General features: G+C 39.9%; 1 protein-coding gene across 3 annotated transcripts in view; it reads right to left on the reverse strand.

The window, feature by feature from the left end:
* Positions 1-4,913: 4,913 nt before the first annotated feature.
* LOC128663560 (patatin-like phospholipase domain-containing protein 6) overlaps positions 4,914-24,127 on the reverse strand; it is a 453,640-nt gene continuing 434,426 nt past the window's right edge. For 2 of the 3 annotated variants that reach the window (XM_053717940.1, XM_053717938.1), the window contains 2 exons: positions 5,665-5,723; positions 4,914-5,595 (listed from right to left, as the gene is read on the reverse strand). In XM_053717940.1, the coding sequence (XP_053573915.1) occupies positions 5,560-5,595; positions 5,665-5,723 (95 nt within the window). In that variant the 3' untranslated portion in view covers positions 4,914-5,559. The remainder of the gene's footprint in view (positions 5,596-5,664; positions 5,724-24,127) is intronic. The other variant, XM_053717939.1, reaches the window with a different exon arrangement.

Raw genomic sequence — 24,127 nt, forward strand, 5'->3', positions numbered from 1 at the left:
TTCAGATACAGAGGCTGAATCCTGTGAAGAGGACATTATATTACAGAAAGAAAGTGAAGCAATAGAGTACAATCGTCAGGCAAAAGCAGACTTTTCTAAACAACAAATTGTGAAACCCAAAACTAGTTCTCATAAACCATCTCTTTTGAAAAATTATAACAAAAAGCCTAATAGCTCAAATATTAACCAAGTGTATTCAGCTCAGGTTGAAGGGAAACAGGGATCACATGGTAGCCAATTAGTTAAAGATCAGAGACAATTTCCACAAGGAAATAGTAATAAACAACATAAGGTATATACAGATCCAGCCCAGAAATACACTAAAGTGAGTAATAAACAAGACAGATTAGACAATATGGCAAGAGGTGGACAAGGGGAAGATAATGAAAGTTCTATGAGTATGGAACAGGTTTTTTACATACCCGCCACAAAACCAGAAGGGGGGGGGGGATCAGGAATGGACAGCAAGGCAGAAATCGTTACTCACTGAGAGCAAACAAAATTTAACTACACAAATTTACAATGATACTACAGGCAGACAAATAGGTACAGCAGGTAATGTTATTAATACATTAGGCATTGAACTCACAGATACACAATATTCAGTCCTTAATTTAGGGCTAGGCTTTGCACCGTCCTGTAAATTCAACCTATTTAAAACACTTATCAATGTGAATGGTTTGGTACGGAATCTAACTCTGGTGAGACATTTTTTTAATACGTGTAATGATAATGGCAGTTTGCCTAGTGTGTCACATGATTACCAACAAAATGCAAACACTAAATTTGAAATAGGATTTCATGAGACCTGTAGTCTATATGGCCTTGAAACTCTGTGGGAAGAAAATAACACACTAGATCCTTTGATTTCCTCCATAGTCCCTAATAACATTACACTGACACATACAATGGCAAACAAATCTAATTTTTACCCACTACAGAGCAGGGGGACAGTATTGAGATGTTTTACAGAAGTGTAGAGAATGAACTTATTAAACTTCATAATATGGAGAATAGTTCTAATCAGAATCTAACTAAGATTGAGCGAGTAGCACTTGATGAGCTAAAGAACAATGACAATTTAGTCATTAGAAAATCAGACAAGGGTGGTAGACACAGTAGTCCTCTTGAAGGAAGACTATATTAAAGAAATTTTATGCCAATTGGAGGACCCCCTAATTTATTCAATTATACACAGAAATCCAACCCAAATTATACAGGAACAGATTAAATCTATGGTGGATGAGGGTATGGAGCGGGGTTACACTAATATTAAAAAAGCTGAATTTCTTTGTGTATCACATCCAAAGACACCAGCCTTTCATGTTTTCCCTAAGGTTCACAAAATCCTTGATGATATTAGAGGGCAACCAATAGTGTCGGGTATCGATTCAGTCCTTGAGCCCTTGTCTTAATGGGCAGACACTGTTTTACAACCTATGGTTACCCAGCTGTGGAGTCACCTTAAAGATACTGCACATCTTTTGAATTTATTAAAGGACTTTGCATGGCATGATGACTACAGCTGGGTAACCATAGATGTTGTTTCCCTTTACTCCTCCATTCCCCACACATGGGGATTACGTGCTATTGAATATTTCTTGACTCATGCTACACAGTTTCAAACTGCACAAATTGACTTTTTTATTGACATTGTGCAATACCTGCTTGAACACAATTTCTTTGAGTTTGAGGGCAATTTCTATCTCCAGAGATGTGGGACAGCCATGGGGGCCAAATTTGCGCCCTCATACGCCAACCTTTTTATGGGTTGGTGGGAGGCGTCCCACATCTCTGGAGATAGAAATCCCTATAGGTCTTCTGTAGTGTTTTACAGAAGATTTATCGATGACCTCTTAATAGTCTGGAGGGGGTACAAAATAGAAGCAAATTATTTCCTTGAACACCTAAACTCTAATGAGATGGGGATTAAATTTATTATGGAATGGAACGAGAATACCATAGATTACCTAGATATATCCCTAATGACAAGTATAGGCTCTGGTAAAATTGATACTAGAGTCTATAGAAAACCTATAGCTAAGAATAGTCTCTTGCACTCCACCAGTAGTCATCCAAAAAACATTTCAAGAGCGATAGCAAAAGGTCAATTTATCCGTATGGAAAGGAATTGCTCAAGAGAAATTGACTACAAGGAGAAGTGTAAGACACTTAGTGAGCAACTACTAGAAAGAGGATATAGTAGGAGAATCATCAACAATGCTCAAAGAGAAGTAGACAATATCCCTAGAGAGAGACTATTAGAATATTCTGATAATAAGAGGAGGATTAGGGGATATTTTCCAAGAGATGAAGACTCACCAAGAATAACGTTTGTAACGAGTTACAGTGACCAATATCATAACATCTGTAACATTATTAAAAAATATCCCCCCATCTTACTAGCGGACAATAAATTGAAAGATACAGTGGATAAAGGGTGTAGATTTTCGTACAGGCGAAGTATTACTCTGGGCAATATATTATCTCCAACAGTATTGCCCAAACCCAAAGCCACCAATAGCTGGCTGACTCACAAAGGCACATATAGATGTGGCAGTACCAGGTGTAAAGCCTGTGACTACATATTGCCGTCTATACATTTTGAATCTTTTGTCACAGGAGACAGGTATGAGATTTCCCAATGCATCAATTGTAGCATGGGGTATGTCATTTATCTTATCTCCTGTGTTCAATGCAAACTTCAGTACGTTGGCCTCACAACCAGAGAAGTGATGTCACGTATACGAGAGCATCTCAGTAATATTAACTGTAAAAAAGAGTGCTCAGCACTTGCTGTTCACTTTATACATCAACATAATCAGTCAGTGGAAACTCTAAAATGGCAAGCAGTAGAATTAGTACATCGCCCTAGAAAAGGTGGAGATAGGGTTAAAGAACTATATCGGAGATAAACATTTTGGATTTTTAAGTTGGACACTAGATTTCCCAAAGGTTTTAATTCATCCTTTGATATTATGAATCACTGGGAGAGGTACTAGTGATAGTTGATGCTCTATTACCTTTTCTATTATCTTAAGATGTAGGTCACAAGTATTTTTGCAAGGTATTTATATAGCTTATTAATATATGTATTATAGAGAAAGAAAGAAGATTTTTTTTTTTTTATAGGTATCATCCCATATATTCGAGTTTATAATATTTGGTAGGTAGAATTATAATTTATACTTATTGTTGCAATTTAAGTATCATTTTTAAAACTATTAATACTTGTAGTATATTTACTAAACTAAAATCAGATCCACATATATAAATATACCTCTACTGACATACTTATTCACCAGCTTATTTCATAGCTTCACCCGTTGAATTAAATCAAAACCATGTGTAGTATAATATATAATATTTGATGAATACCTGAGTGGTTGATTCTTCATGCTTACTATCAAGGTTTATAGTAGTTACAAATGTTTTTTGTTCTTCTACATATCGTCTGTTTTGGCAATGTCACCAATATTCCCACTTTTGGGGCCAAGCACTTTTATAGATATTTGTGCATAATTTTTCGTCCCATTTGACTTCTGTTACTATAGCTTGAGTTTATAGTCCCACATTAGATATCTAAATATTAATATATTGTATCTAGAGTAAATTTATGTTAATATTGTTCTCTTCTTTCAATTGTAAATATTCGAGGTATGTGGCAGACAGCATAGATAACTGTACCTTTTTTGACAAATGTAGTTCATATAAGAGGATTGACGATAGAGTTAATGTTAGAAAAAGTTAACGTTTTAGTAGCTAAGTTTAAATGCAGTAAATGCTGTTATCCGTTTTTAATAGTGTACACAAAAGGACTTGTGATAGTTAACACAGAATGTTCTGTACCCTTTTGACAAGAGTAGTTCATATAAGAGGATTGATAATGATAGAGTTAATGTCAGTAAGCACACACCTAGGTAACTGTGAATACGGGGAAACCCGAAACGCGTCCTAGCCAGGATGTGTGTTGCTTGTTTTGTAATGTGATTTTATTCCTGCAACTCAGTATATTGTACAGCCCACGCTGGTATTTTTAATAATAAAGTGTTTTTTTTGAGTGAGTCGTTCTGGATTCAACTTTGTTCTTCATGCTATGGACTTTCACACTGGGCTCTCATAATACACAAGTCGATTTCCTCACCCCCTACACGGATTGGCTTTGACGTCAGCGACAGCGTTCAGGTGCATGTTCGCACGGAGGAGAGGTCACTACAAGCTGGGAAGAGCAAGTGTGCAGGTTGCCTGATTAAGAAGGTAATTGATTCCAGTTTTGTGACTATATCTATCAGTTATATATTTAGATAACTACCCGTGGGATTTTGAATGCTTGACTACAGCTTTGAATTCAAGTAAGCCACCGTTTGTTGAAGTATATGACTCTCACTACTAGTGCCGTAGCTCTTTGCTGTTTGTGCGATTTACTAAAGTGCCTAAGTTAGGCCCAGACCAACTGCCTAGCACCTTGATGCTACTTATTGGTACAGGCTAAACAACAACAGATTGGTGATTTCATTTAAATTGGGTGGATTTTTTTACTTTATTTTTAATTTTTATTTAAACGTAATTTTCTTTATTTTTCAGAGGTTTAACATCTGGATATAGGTCTTCAGATATCTGAGGATTGTTGGGTTTCAGTGGGCATAGACGTTTGGGGAGTCAAGTGGGAGTTGGGGGGCATTCTAGTGGGGGTCCAATATGGGGTCAGGTAGTTTTATGACTATGCTATCCTGTGCCATTCTTGTCTATGAAAATACACCATTTGTTTGGCATTGGTCACCTAGTGAGTACATTCCATTTGGGATATTTGGTTAACTGTTTGTTACCTTTGTGAAACACTATGTGGCACGGTCTATTTGTATTTCAGTTATATCTGTTGAAGGCTATATAGTTCAAGTATATGTGAACAACCCTAAGAAACAACATTGTTTTTATTGAATTTAATATTTCCACAGTAAAATAAATACAATTTAAATTCAAATCATAGTGAATCATTTTACAGAGTATCCAAATGTAAAGCTATTTTAATCCCTTAGAAAAAAGCTTTGATAACTTACTTATCACAAGCGTGTTAAATTCATTTGGTACAAAAACACCCATATAATTTGCATTGGCACAATGCAACAGCTATATCCCAATCTACCAGAAACTCATTTTTTTACACAGTTTTGGGATATTTCAAACTCTACAGCCTTGATACCTTTAAAAAAATGCAATATTTTGATTGCCATATATTGTCTGTTTTACAAAGATGCTAAAGTTTTGAACAAGTTATGTGATAATAAATATGATTATTGTTTGTTAAATACATTTTTAAAATTACTTACATCAAACTTTAAACTATGAAACATATACTGAAATTAAATGTGATCATCAGAATGTCCATTTAGGCGTATCTTTATCTTGTCTGTGTGAAAATCCTTTTCAAAACTGTGTGAGAAGCCTGTGACGCACCTATTTTTCAAATTGTGTCTCTTTGCGGACTGCAATGGCTTTGAAAAGAAAGCGGTCCACAGTTTTTTATTATGTTATTCTAATGGATTAATGGTTTTCATAACATCATATGTTACAACCCATAGATATCTCCTCTTCTTCCTATAAGGCAGAAAGGACTGAATTAGAATTTGATTGAAAAAGGGTCACACTGGGCATGTGAACACTTACTGTTTCATATTCATCATCTTCCTCTGTAGCCACAGTTTCATCTTGAGTGTATTCTTCTGCTGAGAAATTAACATGCAGTTAAAACTTTAAATTGTCTGTCGTGTTTCTTCAACAGCATCTATATTAGCAACATGCATTTTTTTTTTTTAACATACCTATTTTTTCAGCTCTCACCAGTTCCAACATAAATTTAGAGAAAAAGATAACCAGGGATAAAACAGCAAATCAGAGGCCATACAGTGCAAGTCATTAAACTGAGAGCATACTCCCTGAAGTTCATTGCTACTGGTAGTAGACCAAAACTAACACACTAGGCAAAAATGCAGCAACTCTTCAGTCCCCCTCCCACAAGTTCTCATGGGTGCAATTCTGTTCGCTCTAATGGTTCAGGTTGTTATGAAAGTCTGGTGTAGAAAGCGCAAAACAGAAATTTCTTATTATAATGTAGTTCATATTAATCACATCTATTGCTTTATTTTGATTATTTAATCATTTGTTCTGTATGTCTATGTCAGGTATTGTAGTATTAGAAGTAAGTCCATTCATTTTTGTATTTTTCTAGTTTTCACTGGTAACAAAATGTTATCACAGAAGAATCTAAAACATTCACCAGTTGTTTTTCTCATCCAATAATGAGATTGAGTACTGGGGTACTTGTTTCCAATTTTGAGTTGTAATTTTCTACTCTTGATAAAAAAACACGGGTGCTAGATGTTTTCTCAGAGAATTTATAGGATGGATGTGCACTTGAATATGCAATCATTTACATTCAATGTAAACAGTCACACAGTCATAAAACTTTGGTATTTATTTTATACAGTGAAAATATGCCATCTTGCGTTATAGGATATTTGTTGTTTATAAAAAATATATATATTACATTTCTGTTTATAATTTATTATTACTATTATAGAGGTTACAAGTAACCAGTCACAATAATACACAACATACAGTAAGTGGCCTAAAGAGGCTGCCACACAACAGTGTAGACCAACTAGAGAACTGTAGGATGCCAAGGGATAACAACGACAAGCAGAACGAGACGTTACACTCAGCCCAGATGGGATAATCCTAAATTTACTCCAAAACCTGCTGCATCCCATGAAGCAAGTATATTTTTTCCTATCATTCATGCATCATTCATGGTTTATGTAAGATTTTACCTGAGAGTTGCGGTGTGGAATCCTCTATGCAGATATTAATTATTAAACACACTCTTACATACACCTCTGCTGGAGAACCCAAAGTGATATAGGTTGGCTGGAGAGGAGCTAGGCACCAGGGCTATTAAGGGTCAGGGAAGACCCGAAGATGTGGTCAGAAGAAGCCATGGTCAACCAGAAGATCAGATACAGAGGTATAATGCAGAAGGCCAATGTTGTTAACAGGAAGACAATCCTGCAGGCAACAAACTAAATAAGCACAATAGAGCGGTTAAAGTCCAGGCCAAGGTCAAATTATGATAGATTAGATAAACATCAGACCAAAAGAGGGAAGCTGAATCAAAGTCAATGTAGGAAGCTAGTAGTCAAGGAGCCAGTAGTTGAGAAGACAACAGGTAGCACAGTGTGTTTCAGAGGGCTTTATAGGGCTTAGTGTGATGTCATCATGCTGTGCAGAAGTATCGCTTGAATGGGTGCTGCCTCTTGGCGCACGTTAACCTGCTTATGGTTCCTTTAAGTATTAGTATGGTCTTGCATATGCAGGTAATGCTTATTGTGCTTCCATTGACAGGAGCAGGAGAATCAAAAGGGGTTAGCGTGGCTTACATGGCAAGTCTAGGCATAGTGCATCTGAAGACTCCTCAGAATACAGTGCAGTGGAAGCTCCTGTACAGAATAGGCTCGCTTTTGAAGTTAACACTCCTGAGGGGGGGTTAGCAAAACTACCCGGTAACCACGCAGGTAAGTATAAAGCTAACATTTAGCTACTTTAAATCTGTATGCAAGAAACAACCTTGAGTCAGAAGATCCTTCTGTAACAGAGTCCAGGGCTGAGAGTTGGACATCTGAATTAATTCTGCATACAAGGTCCTGCGAGGCCAAGCTGGCACAATGAGAATTACTGGGACTATCTCCTGCTTTATTCGAGTGATCATTTAAGTAAGTAGCACAAACGGAGGAAACAATTACATCAGGCTAAAGGACCATTGAACCAATAGCACATCTATTAGAACCATCTGATGATCTCTTAACCTGGCACAGTAACTGGAAAGATTGTGATTCAAGCGAGAGGCCATCATGTTGATATCTGGCTTACCCCACTCAACGTGCTACTATCTAATCAAAAACTTCCCGGTTGAGAGACCATTCCCCTGCATAAAAGGTCTGACGACTGAGGAAATCTGCTTCCCAATTATTGACTCTCAGAATTTGAATAGATGAAACTATACTATAATGATTGTGTTCCACCCAAGAAAGAATGATAGAAATTTCCTTAATCTCCAGAGCACTTTTAGTTACTCCTGATGATTGACATATGCCCCTGAAGTGGCATTGTCAGATTGAAACTTAAGATAGGTCTTGCACTTGAAGAGGAGCCAACTCTGAAGAGCCCTGAAATCACTTGGAGTTTTAAAAGATTAATTGGTAACCTCACCTCCAGAGGAGACCAAACCCCTTGCGCCTTCCTGACACTCCCAGACAGCTTCACATGCTGAAAGCATGGCGTCTATTGTAATGACAGCCCAAGATGGACTTAGCAAAGAAGCTCCTTAAATCAGAGACCTGTGAGATATCCACCAGGAAAGAGATTGTCTGGTTTGCAATCCAGAAAAAGTGACTGACATAAAGGTGTATAATTTCCATTCAACTGCTTACACATACAGAGATGAAGAGGACGCAAGTGAAATCTTGTAAAAGGGATGGCATCTGAAGCCGCCGCCACCACCAAACCTACAAGTTGCATGCACTGAGCAACAATGGATGAGATGTTATTTGAAGTTCTGCACAGGCTTTCTGCAATTGTTCTCTGTGAATCTCCATCAGAGAAAGACGCATAGACACAATCTATGACAGTAACTCAATCATGGTTACAAAAACTCAATCATGGTTACTGTGTGAAAAGTTGTCAATGCAAGGACGGAGCTTGTATGAGAATGTCGTCCAAGTAAGGGGCTACAGAACATTTCATATGTTCTGATTACAGATAGAAGAGCCTACAGATTGAAAGGAAGTTATCACAAACTAAAAATGTTTCTGTTGAAAGGTAAACCTTCAGAATTTGTGATGATCCCTGTAAATGTGAATATGTAAACATGCGTCCTTTAGATCGATTGTGGTCATGAATTTACATAATACATTGTACACATCTCATTCAACAACTAAGCAATGTCAAATGGCAAAGCAATTACAAATGGCTCATGATAGACGTATCTTCTTTATACTCAAGCATACCCCACTAGAAAGGTTTAAATGCTCTCACATATAGGCTATACCAACATACTGACTTTTCTGATAATTTCATAGATTTTCTAGTACAATTAACACGCTTTTTGCTTACACATAACTACTTTGTCTTTGAGGGCCATTACTATCTCCAGAAATGTGGTACGGCTATGGGGGCCAAATTTGCCCCCTCATATGCCAACATATATATGGTATATTTTGAAACCCAATATGTATTCAGTGATGGTTTGGCTCTGGGAGACAAAGTAGTTATATACGGACGATTCATCAACGATCTCATACTCATTTATAAAGACAATTGTGAATTATCTATAAAAGACATGATAGAATGTTTCAATAACAATAATCTAAGGCTAAGCTTTACATTTAAAACAAGTGATACATCAATAGAATTTCTAGATCTAAGACTAGATCACGATCTAGAGAATAATATCATCACCAGTACTTACAGAAAACCATTATCCAGGAACACCATTTTAAGGGCTGACTCTTGTCATGCCCCACACATGAGAAAAGGTATCCCTAAGGGTCAATACCTTTGCATCCGGAGGAATTGTACCTCTTTAACCCTATATAGGAAACAAGCAGTTGAGACTAATAACAAGAGGATACAACAAAAATACACTACACAACATTAAACAAAAAGTAGCAAAACTTGATAGACAAATCCTTCTCACCAAAAGAATTATGAAGAAAATGAAAATGAATACTAAGACTAGAGACATTGCCAATGAAGATATATATTTTACAACTAAAAATAGCAGTCAATTTTATATAATTTCAAACATCATTAGGAAATACCTACCAGTACTAAATGGGAATACCCTAATAAGAAACAAGTTTGAAAATGGCATAAAATATGTGGTCAAAAGAACACCCACTATATGTGATATGGTCACTAAAAGATTCCACAAAAAAGCAGATATTACCACAAACTGGCTGTCATCCATACAAGACAACTACAGGTGTGGTCGAGTCCCATGTAGAAGCTGCTCATACACAAAGAAAAGTCTTACATTTATCTCTACACAAACAAAGAAAACATATCACATTAGACAGAGAATATATTGCACATCCACATGCATAATATATCTAATTACATGCAAGCATTGCCTACAACAGTACACAGGCATTACAACCCGTCCCTTAAAAGATAGAATCAGAGAGCACCTCAACTTAATTGAAGAAGAAATACCTAGAACTCCGGTAGCCAAACACTTTAATTTACACGAACAAGGCATATCTAATTTCTCCGTCACGGCCATTGAACAAATAGAGAAAACATAAATTATGTTTACCAGATAATTTCATTTCCTTCTGTATAAGGAGAGTCCACGGCATCATTCCTTACTGTTGGGAATACTGAACCTGGCCACCAGGAGGAGGCAAAGACACCCCAGCCAAAGGCTTAAATACCTCTCCCACTTCCCCCATCCCCCAGTCATTCTGCCGAGGGAACAAGGAACAGTAGGAGAAATATCAGGGTATAAATGGTGCCAGAAGAAAAATATAATTTAGAGGGCCGCCCATCGGAGAACACGGGCGGGGTCCGTGAACTCTCCTTATACAGAAGGAAATTAAATTATCTGGTAAGCATAATTTATGTTAACACTCCTGAGGGGGGTTAGCAAAACTACCCGGTAACCACGCAGGTAAGTATAAAGCTAACATTTAGCTACTTTAGATCTGTATGCAAGAAACAACCTTGAGTCAGAAGATCCTTCTGTAACACAGTCCAGGGCTGAGAGTTGGACATCTGAATTAATTCTGCATACAAGGTCCTGCGAGGCCAAGCTGGCACAATGAGAATTACTGGGACTATCTCCTGCTTGATTCAAGTGATCATTTAAGTAAGTAGCACAAACGGAGAAAACAATTACATCAGGCTAAAGGACCATTGAACCACTAGCACATCTATTAGAACCACCTGATGATCTCTTAACCTGGCACAGTAACTGGAAAGATTGTGATTCAAGCAAGAGGCCATCATGTCGATATCTGACTTACCCCACTCAACGTGCTACTATCTAATCAAAAACTTCCCGGTTGAGAGACCATTCCCCTGCATAAAAGGTCTGACGACTGAGGAAATCTGCTTCCCAATTATTGACTCCCAGAATTTGAATAGCTGAAACTATACTATAATGATTGTGTTCGACCCAAGAAAGAATGAGAGAAATTTCCTTAATCTCCAGAGCACTTTTAGTTCCTCCTGATGATTGACATATGCCCCTGAAGTGGCATTGTCAGATTGAAACTTAAGATAAGTCTTGCACTTGAAGAGGAGCCAACTCTGAAGAGCCCTGAAATCACTTGGAGTTTTAAAAGATTAATTGGTAGCCTCACCTCCAGAGGAGACCAAACCCCTTGCGCCTTCCTGACACTCCCAGACAGCTTCACATGCTGAAAGCATGGCGTCTATTGTAATGACAGCCCAAGATGGACTTAGCAAAGAAGCTCCTTGAATCAGAGACCTGTGAGATATCCACCAGGAAAGAGATTGTCTGGTTTGCAATCCAGAAAAAGTGACTGACATAAAGGTGTATAATTTCCATTCAACTGCTTACGCATACAGAGATGAAGAGGATGCAAGTGAAATCTTGTAAAAGGGATGGCATCTGAAGCCGCCACCACCAAACCTACAAGTTGCATGCACTGAGCAACAATGGATGAGATGTTATTTGAAGTTCTACACAGGCTTTCTGCAATTGTTCTCTGTGAATCTCCATCAGAGAAAGACGCATAGACACAATCTATGACAGTAACTCTTTGGAAGATTGATCTTCCATCTATGGTCTTTAAAAAACTCAATCATGGTTACTGTGTGAAAAGTTGTCAATGCAAGAACGGAGCTTGTATGAGAATGTCGTCCAAGTAAGGGGCTACAGAACATTTCATATGTTCTGATTACAGATAGAAGAGCCTACAGATTGAAAGGAAGTTATCACAAACTAAAAATGTTTCTGTTGAAAGGTAAACCTTCAGAAATTGTGATGATCCCTGTAAATGTGAATATGTAAACATGCGTCCTTTAGATCGATTGTGGTCATGAATTTACATAATACATTGTACACATCTCATTCAACAACTAAGCAATTTCAAATGGCAAAGCAATTACAAATGGCTCATGATAGACGTATCTTCTTTATACTCAAGCATACCCCACTAGAAAGGTTTAAATGCTCTCACATATAGGCTATACCAACATACTGACTTTTCTGATAATTTCATAGATTTTCTAGTACAATTAACAAGCTTTTTGCTTGCACATAACTACTTTGTCTTTGAGGGCCATTACTATCTCCAAAAATGTGGCACGGCTATGGGGGCCAAATTTACCCCCTCATATGCCAACATATATATGGTATATTTTGAAACCCAATATGTATTCAGTGATGGTTTGGCTCTGGGAGACAAAGTAGTTATATACGGACGATTCATCAACGATCTCATACTCATTTATAAAGACAATTGTGAATTATCTATAAAAGACATGATAGAATGTTTCAATAACAATAATCTAAGGCTAAGCTTTACATTTAAAACAAGTGATACATCAATAGAATTTCTAGATCTAAGACTAGATCACGATCTAGAGAATAATATCATCACCAGTACTTACAGAAAACCATTATCCAGGAACACCATTTTAAGGGCTGACTCTTGTTATGCCCCACACATGAGAAAAGGTATCCCTAAGGGTCAATACCTTTGCATCCGGAGGAATTGTACCTCTTTAACCCTATATAGGAAACAAGCAGTTGAGACTAATAACAAGAGGATACAACAAAAATACACTCCACAACATTAAACAACAAATAGCAAAACTTGATAGACAAATCCTTCTCACCAAATGAATTATGAAGAAAATGAAAATGAATACTAAGACTAGAGACATTGCCAATGAAGATATATATTTTACAACTAAAAATAGCAGTCAATTTTATATAATTTCAAACATCATTAGGAAATACCTACCAGTACTAAATGGGAATACCCTAATAAGAAACAAGTTTGAAAATGGCATAAAATATGTGGTCAAAAGAACACCCACTATACGTGATATGGTCACTAAAAGATTCCACAAAAAAGCAGATATTACCACAAACTGGCTGTCATCCATACAAGGCAACTACAGGTGTGGTCGAGTCCCATGTAGAAGCTGCTCATACACAAAGAAAAGTCTTACATTTATCTCTACACAAACAAAGAAAACATATCACATTAGACAGAGAATATATTGCACATCCACATGCATATTATATCTATTTACATGCAAGCATTGTCTACAACAGTACACAGGCATTACAACCCGTCCCTTAAAAGATAGAATCAGAGAGCACCTCAACTTAATTGAAGAAGAAATACCTAGAACTCCGGTAGACAAACACTTTAATTTACACGAACAAGGCATATCTAATTTCTCCGTCACGGCCATTGAACAAATAGAGAAAACATAAATTATGCTTACCAGATAATTTAATTTCCTTCTGTTTAAGGAGAGTCCACGGCATCATTCCTTACTGTTGGGAATACTGAACCTGGCCACCAGGAGGAGGCAAAGACACCCCAGCCAAAGGCTTAAATACCTCTCCCACTTCACCCATCCCCCAGTCATTCTGCCGAGGGAACAAGGAACTGTAGGAGAAATATCAGGGTATAAATGGTGCCAGAAGAAAAATATAATTTAGAGGGCCGCCCATCGGAGAACACGGGCGGGGGCCGTGAACTCTCCTTATACAGAAGGAAATTAAATTATCTGGTAAGCATAATTTATGTTTTCCTTCCTAATATAAGGAGAATCCACGGCATCATTCCTTACTGTTGGAAAACTTATACCCAAGCTCTAGAGGACACTGAATGATAACGGGAGGAACAAAAATAGAGGCGGATCCTAAGCTGAGGGCACCACAGCCTGCAAAACCTTTCTCCCAAAGGCTGCTTTAGCTGAAGCAAAAACATAAAACTTGTAAAATTTAGAAAAAGTATGTAAGGAGGACCAGGTAGCCGCCTTACAAATCTGATCGATAGAGACCTCGTTCTTAAAGGCCCAAGAGGAAGCCACTGCTCTAGTAGAATAAGCCGTAATTCTCTGAGGAGGCCTATGTCACGCTGTCTCATAAGCTAAGCGGATAACACTCCTTAACCAAAAAGATAAGGAAGTCAAAGAGACCTTCTGACCCTTACGCTTCCTAGAATAGGCAACAAACAAGGAAGACGTTCGTCTAAAATCCTTAGTAGCCTGAAGATAGAACTTCAAGGTGCGAACCACGTCCAAATTATGAAGCAAACGTTCCTTTGAAGAAGAAGGATTAGGATACAAGGAAGGAACCACAATCTCTTGATTGATGTTGCGGTCTGACAGAACCTTAGGAAGAAACCCTAACTTAGTACGTAGGACAGCCTTATCAGAATGGAACACCAGATACGGAGGCTCACATTGCAAAGCGCGAATCTCAGAAACTCTGCGCCCAGAAGCAATAGCCAGTAGAAAAAGAACCTTCCAGGACAACAACTTAATGTAAATTTCATGCATAGACTCAAATGGAGCCCACTGCAAAACCTTAAGAACAAGATTCAGACTCCAAGGAGGAGCCTTAGATCTGAACGCAGGTCTGATCCTTATCAGGGCCTTAACAAAAGAATGTACATCTAGAAGCTCTGAGAGCCTATTGTGCAGCAAAACAAACAGAGCCGAAATCTGTCCCATCAGGGAACTGGCAGACCCTTTTCCTGTCCATCCTGGAGAAATGATAGGATCCTGGCAACCTTAACCTTATGCCAGGGAAATCCACGCTCTTCACACCAGAATAAATAGGTTCTCCACACCTTATGATAGATGCGACAAGTAACCGGTTTACAAGCTTGAATGAGAGTATCAATAATTCTCTCAGAAAAACCTCTCTTGGCTAAGACTAGGTGTTCAATCTTCACGCAGTAAGCCTCAGAGAATCTAGATTTTGATGAACCAAAGGACCTTGTTCTAGCGGGGTAATTTCCATGGAGGAGAAGATGACATCCCCACCACATCCTTCATGGCCACGATGGAGCAATCAGTATCACTGATGCTTGCTCCTGCTTGATACGGGCCACTACACGAGGAGGGAGTGGTAACAACGGGAAAAGGTAAATTAGATTGAACCTCCAAGGCACCGCTAATGCATCTATTAGCTCCGCCTGAGGATCCCTGAACCTCGACCCATATCTGGGTAGCTTGGTATTGAGACGAGACGCCATTAGATCTATCTCCGGCGTCCCCAACCTGTTGCATATCTCCGCAAACACCTCGGGATGGAGAGACCATTCCCCGAGTTGAAAGGATTGTCTGCTGAGAAAATACGCTTCCCGGTTGTCCACACCCAGAATGTGGATCGCTGACAGCGAACAGCTGTGGGTCTCCACCTAAGAATCTGAGATACTTCCCTCATTGCTAGGGAGCTTCTCGTCCCCCCCTAATGGTTAATGTAAGCCACCAAGGTTATATTGTCTGATTGGAATCCGGGATGAACCCAGAAGGGGCCAAGCCTTCAGAGCATTGAAGATTGCACGAAGTTCCAGAATGTTGATCGGGAGGGAGCGTTCCTCCTGAGACCACAGGCCCTGTGCCTTATTGGCACCCCAAACAGCTCCCCATCCCGATAGACTCGTGTCTGTAGTCACAATCTCCCAGGATGGTCTTAGAAAGGATGTCCCTCGGGACAGATGATCTGGATAGAGCCACCAAGAGAGCGATTCTCTCGACCAGTTGTCCAGAGAAATCTGTTGAGACAGATCCGAATGATCGCCGTTCCACTGCCTCAGCATGCACAGTTGGACCAAATAAAATTTTTCCCTTAAAAGAAAGGGAAAGGAGTCTAGACTTAGAAGTCATATCCGCAGACCAGGACTTCAGCCAGAGCGCCCGACGGGTCTGCACTGAAAAGCCAGAAACCTTAGCATTTAGGCAAATAATCTGCATGTTTGCATCACAGATAAAAGAATAAGCAATTCTCAAGGCTTTAATTCTGTCCTGGATAACGTTGAGGGGACTCTCCACCTTGATCAATTCCGCTAAGGAGCTGCACCAGTAGGCCGCAGCTCCAGCAACCGAGGCAACAGCCACTGCCGGTTGAAACAAGTATCCCGTATGTTGAAACATTTTTCTTAGAAAAGTCTCCATCTTCTTATCCATTGGCTCTCTGAACAATGAGCTATCCTCCAGAGGGACAGTGGTACGTTTGGCCAGCGTGGAGATAGCACCATCCACCCTAGGGACGGAACCCCACAACTCCAATTGAGAGTCCGGGACCAGGAATAATTTCTTAAAGGAAGACGAAGGGGAAAAGGAAGATCCAATTCTATCCCACTCATTTTTAATAATGTTCGCCATTTTTACAGGTACAGGAAAAGTTAACGGCACAGCCCTGTCCTCGTAAACTCTGTCTAATTTAGGAATTAAAGGTTCTTCAGGCAGCCTGGCCTCCGGAACCTCTAATGTAAACAGGTCCTCCTTTAGAAGAAAACATAAGTGTTCAATCTTAACTCTAAAGGCTGGTTCTTCTGCCGCAGGAGGCCTAGAGGTAGTAGACTCCGACCCAGAAAGTTCACCCTCTGAAGCCTCAGAGTGTGAGTTATCCTCGGATAACTGAGCAAAAACAGATAAATCCAATAAATTACTTGATGACCCATGGGCAGGAGAGCGATGTTTAACCTTTTGCCTGCGTTTAGCGGGGCGAGGTAAAGCACTAAGGGCCTCAGACACCGCCGTCTTTAACTGCACGGTAAAATCTGATGGTAAAAGGCTCCCTCCAGATGGAGGCTCAGGCGTGCTACGGGAAGCTGCATGTGTAGAGGGAGATGACTGATGGGTATGCACCTCATGGGACGGCGAGTCCTCAGAGGTGGACGGCTCAGTGGTACTAAAGGGGTTAACCTTCTTAGACCTAATAACGTTGTCAAGGCATGCGGAACATAGTTGAGAGGGCGGGCATACCAAGGCCTCTTCACAATATAAACAGGTATTACTATTTGGAATAGAGGGAGTACCCTCAAGTATATCAGAATCCTCTATAGCTTAAGCTAATGACAGTAGGACACAGAAAATAAAACAATCTGTTTATTTCTCACAGAAACGGCACCTTTATATTCCCAATGGCTGGGGCACTAACCACCTCCTAGACCCAGACAATACAGAGATAAAGCGTCTTCTCCGACAGCCAGCTCGGTCAGGTAAGAGGAAATGAAAGTGAGACCACTTCCGGTCACATGGTGCGCAAGGCAGGACCGCCCCTGCTAGGAGAAAAAGCGTGCCAAGCTACAAGCTGCGCAGTGTTCAAAGTGAAAGTAAAAACCTGTGCATTCCAGTCACATAACAAACAGTCTATGAGCTCAATAAAATCTTACACATAAAGCAGCATAAAATCAAAGCATCACATTTGATTAATCCCTACTGTTCAATAATCCACCTCAGGAGATATTAACCCATGATTCTATTAAAATAAAAGGAGCCACACTGTGACCCTGTCTTCTAGCGTTTCCAACATATGTAAAGATTGAAACGATCTTACCAGAATCCATGCTGTGGAACAGAAATACAGCCTCTCAAGTGTGACAGTCTTGTAGCATTGCTCCTGACATGGACTTGAGTGAGAGAACAAGCAGGCAGTCAAACTCGTCAATACTGATTGTTAGCAGGCAGTCTGGATGGGTTCGCAGAAAGACTCTCCCTGCATCTCCAGACTCTAACTTTCGTCAATGCTCTCACAGAGAGGCTGACAAGACTACTTAAAATGCCAGTCCCATATCGAAGGGCAGATACCCTTCCTAAGGAACTACTCCGGAATCTTCTGACACTTCTCTGCCATCCTCCTGTGACGAAAGGCAAAGAATGACTGGAGGGATGGGGGAAGTGGGAGAGGTATTTAAGCCTTTGGCTGGGGTGTCTTTGCCTCCTCCTGGTGGCCAGGTTCAGTATTCCCAACAGTAAGGAATGATGCCGTGGACTCTCCTTATATTAAGAAGGAAATACCCATTAGGAGGTGACCGATTAAAAAAGCTATTGAAAAGAGAAGTATTCTGGAATTTCACATTGGAAACCAGAACCCCCAAAGGTATTAATCGGAGATATGATGTAAATGTATACAGAGAATACAAATGGTCAATATGACAAAGAGTTGTATTCAATTTTTCCACTTCTACATAAGAGAATTACGCAACAAAGAGGATAAAGAGGAACAAAATAAGGAGTAAATTTAGGAAAGAAAAAATAATCTTGTCGTATAAGCAACTTTATATAACCAACACAAGCAAGGGATCCTAATACATAATAGCATAGGAATATTCCCTCTAACTGATATGGGACTATATATATATATATATATATATATATATATATATATATATATATATATATGTGTGTGTGTGTGTGTGTGTGTGTGTTTCCCATTTCTCTCCTTTCCTCCACTTCCTACTTTGATATTCAATATTGTTTTTATTTGATGACCTGTTTATACATATGTTTCTTATTTTACAACCTTAATGTTATCTTATGTTAATGTTATAGTTATCTAACTTTTATTTTTATTATCTTTTACAGTGTTTTATTTTCCATTTTCTGCATTCTATATCATTGCATATTTTTCTTAAATGAGATTGAAGAAGTTTCTCTATAACAGATATTTTCCTTTTTCTATTTTATTTCATTGTTTATCTCTCAACTTTCTACTTTTATCTGCAGTTCCTCTTTTCCACTGGAGCAAACATAACAGTCCAGTTATAAAAAAAATATATATACTCATACGAATAAGCATATATAAATCTGACTAATACAGGTATAACATACCTATTTACCTAAAATTAGTATATACTAATTATGTTTAAGTCATGAAAGTGAATGCATCAGCTAATTAGACTTGCTACCATCTGCAATATTGTTGATACCTGTAATTCATTGGTCAATACATCTTATTTAAGGCTCCAGTGTAGGAGAGGAAATTATCTCTGATGAAGCGCATGTACGCATGCGTGAAACGCATCAGAAAACAGGGAGCACCTTATTGTACCTTATGGCTCGGATCCAATAAAATAAAGGATTTGCACATTTTGGGACTCATCGTTCTTTTTTCCTCACTACACATGAATTAACCACGCTAAACAAACTACAAAATACTCTGAATTGTTTCCTTTTTGAAAGTGGGGACCATAAACAAAAATTCAGAGATTTGAGATCTAAAATTGGTCTGAACGTGCCTTCCTTCTTTTTCACTACAAAAAGATTGGAATAATAGCCTAGGCCTTATTCTGCCTGTAGAACGGGACAATCACTCACTGCATTCCAGATCCTGTACACATTGACAAATGGTTTGTGCCTTTAAAGGATTCTTGGGAACATGAGACAGAAGAAACTTTCTTTGAGGTGGTCTCATTCGTAAACTTATTCTGTAACCCTCCAATACTATATTTAGTATCCAGGGATCCTTAACAGATCTTAACCAGGCCTGCTGAAACAGGCTCTTTGCCAGCTACCAGAGAAATATAAGGATTTGGGGCTGCACATTCATGCTGTCTTAGATGGTGGATGAGTTATGTGTCTGCTTGAACTTGTTCCAAGAATTTCCTGGCATTCAGGAGGACTTGAAGAATCTGATTTTTGAGTAGATGACGGTGAGGATTTTTGGTTTCTAGACTGATGAAATGAAGGAAAATGTCCTGGTCTAGACTTAACCTAAGAACGTTTGTCCTGAGGTAAGAAAGCTCTCTTACAACCGGTTGTGGTAGAAATAATTACATCCAATCCTGGACCAAAGAGAACCTTTCCCAAAAAGGGAAGATATAACAGTCTACTCTTTGACACCATTTCCGCAGACCAGAACTTCAAATATAAGGCTCAGTACCACTAAAGCTGAATTCATTGCTTCGTAAATAAAGGAATTTGCTACTTTGATTAGCTTCAAACGATCATGAATTTCTTCTAAAGAAATCTCTTCGGACACCATCTCTGATAAGGAGTCACACTAAGAAGTAACTGCTCCTACCACACAGGCTATACTCACCGCAGCTTGAATAAAAACCTTACCTGCAAAAAACACCAGCCAGCTGTAAGCATGAAATATACCAAAAAAGGCCTAGATCAATACCTTGGGTTGTCTATTCTTAAAATATATAAAGTTTATTTGGGCAGTAAAGCAATAGCAAATAAACCATTGACCCTTTGCCTGAACATATCTAAAAAAAAAACTTTCAAACTTCACAGCTGCAATTAGCAGCCTTTTAATTATCAAAACCATACATGTCTACCATTTTTAAACAAAGGGGATCCCAGAGAAGCTTTTACAACGATTTGGCTTTTGGCTGCACAAATTATGTATAAATAATTTCAGTGAAACACCCAAAGTTTGTGAAAAAGTTAATGATTTTTTTTAATATGTTCACATTTGGAACACATCTGACTGCAAACTGGTCTCATGAAATATGACAAAATGGCCTAGATTAATACCTTGCCTTGTCTTCTTTATAAATATAACATAATTTATGCTTACCTGATAAATTCCTTTCTCCTGTAGTGTAGTCAGTCCACGGGTCATCCATTACTTATGGGATATTAACTCCTCCCCAACAGGAAGTGCAAGAGGATCACCCAAGCAGAGCTGCTATATAGCTCCTCCCCTCTACGTCATACCCAGTCATTCGACTGAAACCAAACGAGAAAGGAGAAACTATAGGGTGCAGTGGTGACTGGAGTTTAATTTAAATTTTAGACCTGCCATAAAAAACAGGGCGGGCCGTGGACTAACTACACTACAGGAGAAAGGAATTTATCAGGTAAGCATAAATTATGTTTTCTCCTGTTAAGTGTAGTCAGTCCACGGGTCATCCATTACTTATGGGATACCAATACCAAAGCTAAAGTACACGGATGACGGGAGGGACAGGCAGGATCTTTACACAGAAGGAACCACTGCCTGAAGAACCTTTCTCCCAAAAACAGCCTCAGAAGAAGCAAAAGTGTCAAATTTGTAAAATTTGGAAAAAGTATGAAGAGAAGACCAAGTTGCAGCCTTGCAAATCTGTTCAACAGAGGCCTCATTCTTAAAGGCCCACGTGGAAGCCACAGCTCTCGTAGAATGAGCTGTAATTCTTTCAGGAGGCTGCTGTCCAGCAGTCTCATAGGCTAAACGTATTATGCTATGAAGCCAAAAAGAGAGAGAGGTAGCAGATGCTTTTTGACCTCTCCTCTGTCCAGAATAAACTACAAACAGGGAAGAAGTTTGGCGAAAATCTTTAGTTGCCTGTAAATAAAATTTCAGGGCACGGACTACGTCTAGATTGTGCAGAAGTCGTTCCTTCTTCGAAGAAGGGTTAGGGCACAATGATGGAACAACAATCTCTTGATTGATATTCTTGTTAGTGACTACCTTAGGTAAGAACCCAGGTTTAGTACGCAGAACTACCTTGTCTGAATGAAAAATCAGATAAGGAGAATCACAATGTAAGGCCGATAACTCAGAGACTCTACGAGCCGAGGAAATAGCCATTAAAAACAGAACTTTCCAAGATAACAGCTTGATATCAATGGAATGAAGGGGTTCAAACGGAACACCCTGTAAAACGTTAAGAACTAAGTTTAAGCTCCACGGTGGAGCAACAGTCTTAAACACAGGCTTAATCCTGGCCAAAGCCTGACAAAAGGCCTGAACGTCTGGAACTTCTGACAGACGTTTGTGTAAAAGGATGGACAGAGCTGAGATCTGTCCCTTTAAAGAACTTGCAGATAAACCCTTTTCTAAACCTTCTTGTAGAAAAGACAATATCCTAGGAATCCTAACCCTACTCCATGAGTAACTCTTGGATTCGCACCAGTGTAAATATTTACGCCATATCTTATGGTAAATTTTCCTGGTAACAGGTTTCCTAGCCTGTATTAAGGTATCAATTACTGACTCCGAAAATCCACGCTTTGATAAAATCAAGCGTTCAATCTCCATGCAGTCAGCTTCAGAGAAATTAGATTTTGATGTTTGAAAGGACCCTGAATTAGAAGGTCCTGTCTCAGAGGCAGTGACCAAGGTGGACAGGATGACATGTCCACTAGATCTGCATACCAGGTCCTGCGTGGCCACGCAGGCGCTATTAGAATCACTGATGCTTTCTCCTGTTTGATCCTGGCAATCAATCGAGGAAGCATCGGGAAGGGTGGAAACACATAAGCCATCTTGAAGGTCCAAGGTGCTGTCAGAGAATCTATCAGGACCGCTCCCGGGTCCCTGGATCTGGACCCGTAACAGGGAAGCTTGGCGTTCTGGCGAGACGCCATGAGATCCATATCTGGTTTGCCCCAACGTCGAAGTATTTGGGCAAAGACCTCCGGATGAAGTTCCCACTCCCCCGGATGAAAAGTCTGGCGACTTAGGAAATCCGCCTCCCAGTTCTCCACGCCTGGGATGTGGATCGCTGACAGGTGGCAAGAGTGAGACTCTGCCCAGCGAATTATCTTTGAAACTTCCATCATCGCTAGGGAACTCCTTGTCCCTCCCTGATGGTTGATGTAAGCCACAGTCGTGATGTTGTCCGACTGAAACCTGATGAACCTCAGAGTTGCTAACTGAGGCCAAGACAGAAGGGCATTGAGAACTGCTCTCAATTCCAGGATGTTTATTGGAAGGAGACTCTCCTCCTGAGTCCATGATCCCTGAGCCTTCAGGGAATTCCAGACAGCGCCCCAACCTAGTAGGCTGGCGTCTGTTGTTACAATTGTCCAGTCTGGCCTGCTGAAGGGCATCCCCCTGGATAGATGTGGCCGAGAAAGCCACCATAGAAGAGAATCTCTGGTCTCTTGATCCAGATTCAGCATAGGGGACAAATCTGAGTAATCCCCATTCCACTGACTTAGCATGCACAATTGCAGCAGTCTGAGATGCAGGCGTGCAAAAGGTACTATGTCCATTGCCGCTACCATTAAGCCGATTACTTCCATGCATTGAGCCACTGACGGGTGTTGAATGGAATGAAGGACACGGCAAGCATTTAGAAGTTTTGTTAACCTGTCCTCTGTCAGGTAAATTTTCATTTCTACAGAATCTATAAGAGTCCCCAAGAAGGGAACTCTTTTCTACGTTCACCTTCCACCCATGCGACCTTAGAAATGCCAGAACTAACTCTGTATGAGACTTGGCAGTTTGGAAATTTGACGCTTGTATCAGAATGTCGTCTAGGTACGGAGCTACCACTATTCCTCGTGGTCTTAGTACCGCCAGAAGAGAGCCCAGGACCTTTGTAAAGATTCTTGGAGCCGTAGCTAACCCGAAGGGAAGAGCTACAAACTGATAATGCCTGTCTAGGAAGGCAAACCTTAGGTACCGGTAATGATCCTTGTGAATCGGTATGTGAAGGTACGCATCCTTTAGATCCACTGTGGTCATGTACTGACCCTTTTGGATCATGGGTAAGATTGTCCGAATAGTTTCCATTTTGAACGATGGAACTCTTAGGAATTTGTTTAGGATCTTTAAATCCAAGATTGGTCTGAAGGTTCCTTCTTTCTTGGGAACCACAAACAGATTTGAGTAAAACCCTTGTCCGTGTTCCGACCGCGGAACCGGGTGGATCACTCCCATTAGCAAAAGATCTTGAACACAGCGTAGAAACGCCTCTTTCTTTGTCTGGTTTGTTGACAACCTTGAAAGATGAAATCTCCCTTTGGGAGGAGAAGCTTTGAAGTCCAGAAGATATCCCTGGGATACGATCTCTAACGCCCAGGGATCCTGGATATCTCTTGCCCAAGCCTGGGCGAAGAGAGAAAGTCTGCCCCCTACTAGATCCGTTTCCGGATCGGGGGCCCTCACTTCATGCTGTCTTAGGGGCGGCAGCAGGTTTTCTGGCCTGCTTGCCCTTGTTCCAGGTCTGGTTAGGTTTCCAGCCCTGTCTGTAACGAGCAACAGTTCCTTCCTGTTTTGGAGCGGAGGAAGTTGATGCTGCTCCTGCCTTGAAGTTACGAAAGGCACGAAAATTAGACTGTCTAGCCCTTGGTTTGGCTCTGTCTTGAGGCAGGGCATGTCCCTTACCTCCAGTAATGTCAGCGA

This window comes from Bombina bombina, chromosome 6, assembly GCF_027579735.1.
Source record: "Bombina bombina isolate aBomBom1 chromosome 6, aBomBom1.pri, whole genome shotgun sequence".
Lineage (NCBI taxonomy): Eukaryota > Metazoa > Chordata > Amphibia > Anura > Bombinatoridae > Bombina > Bombina bombina.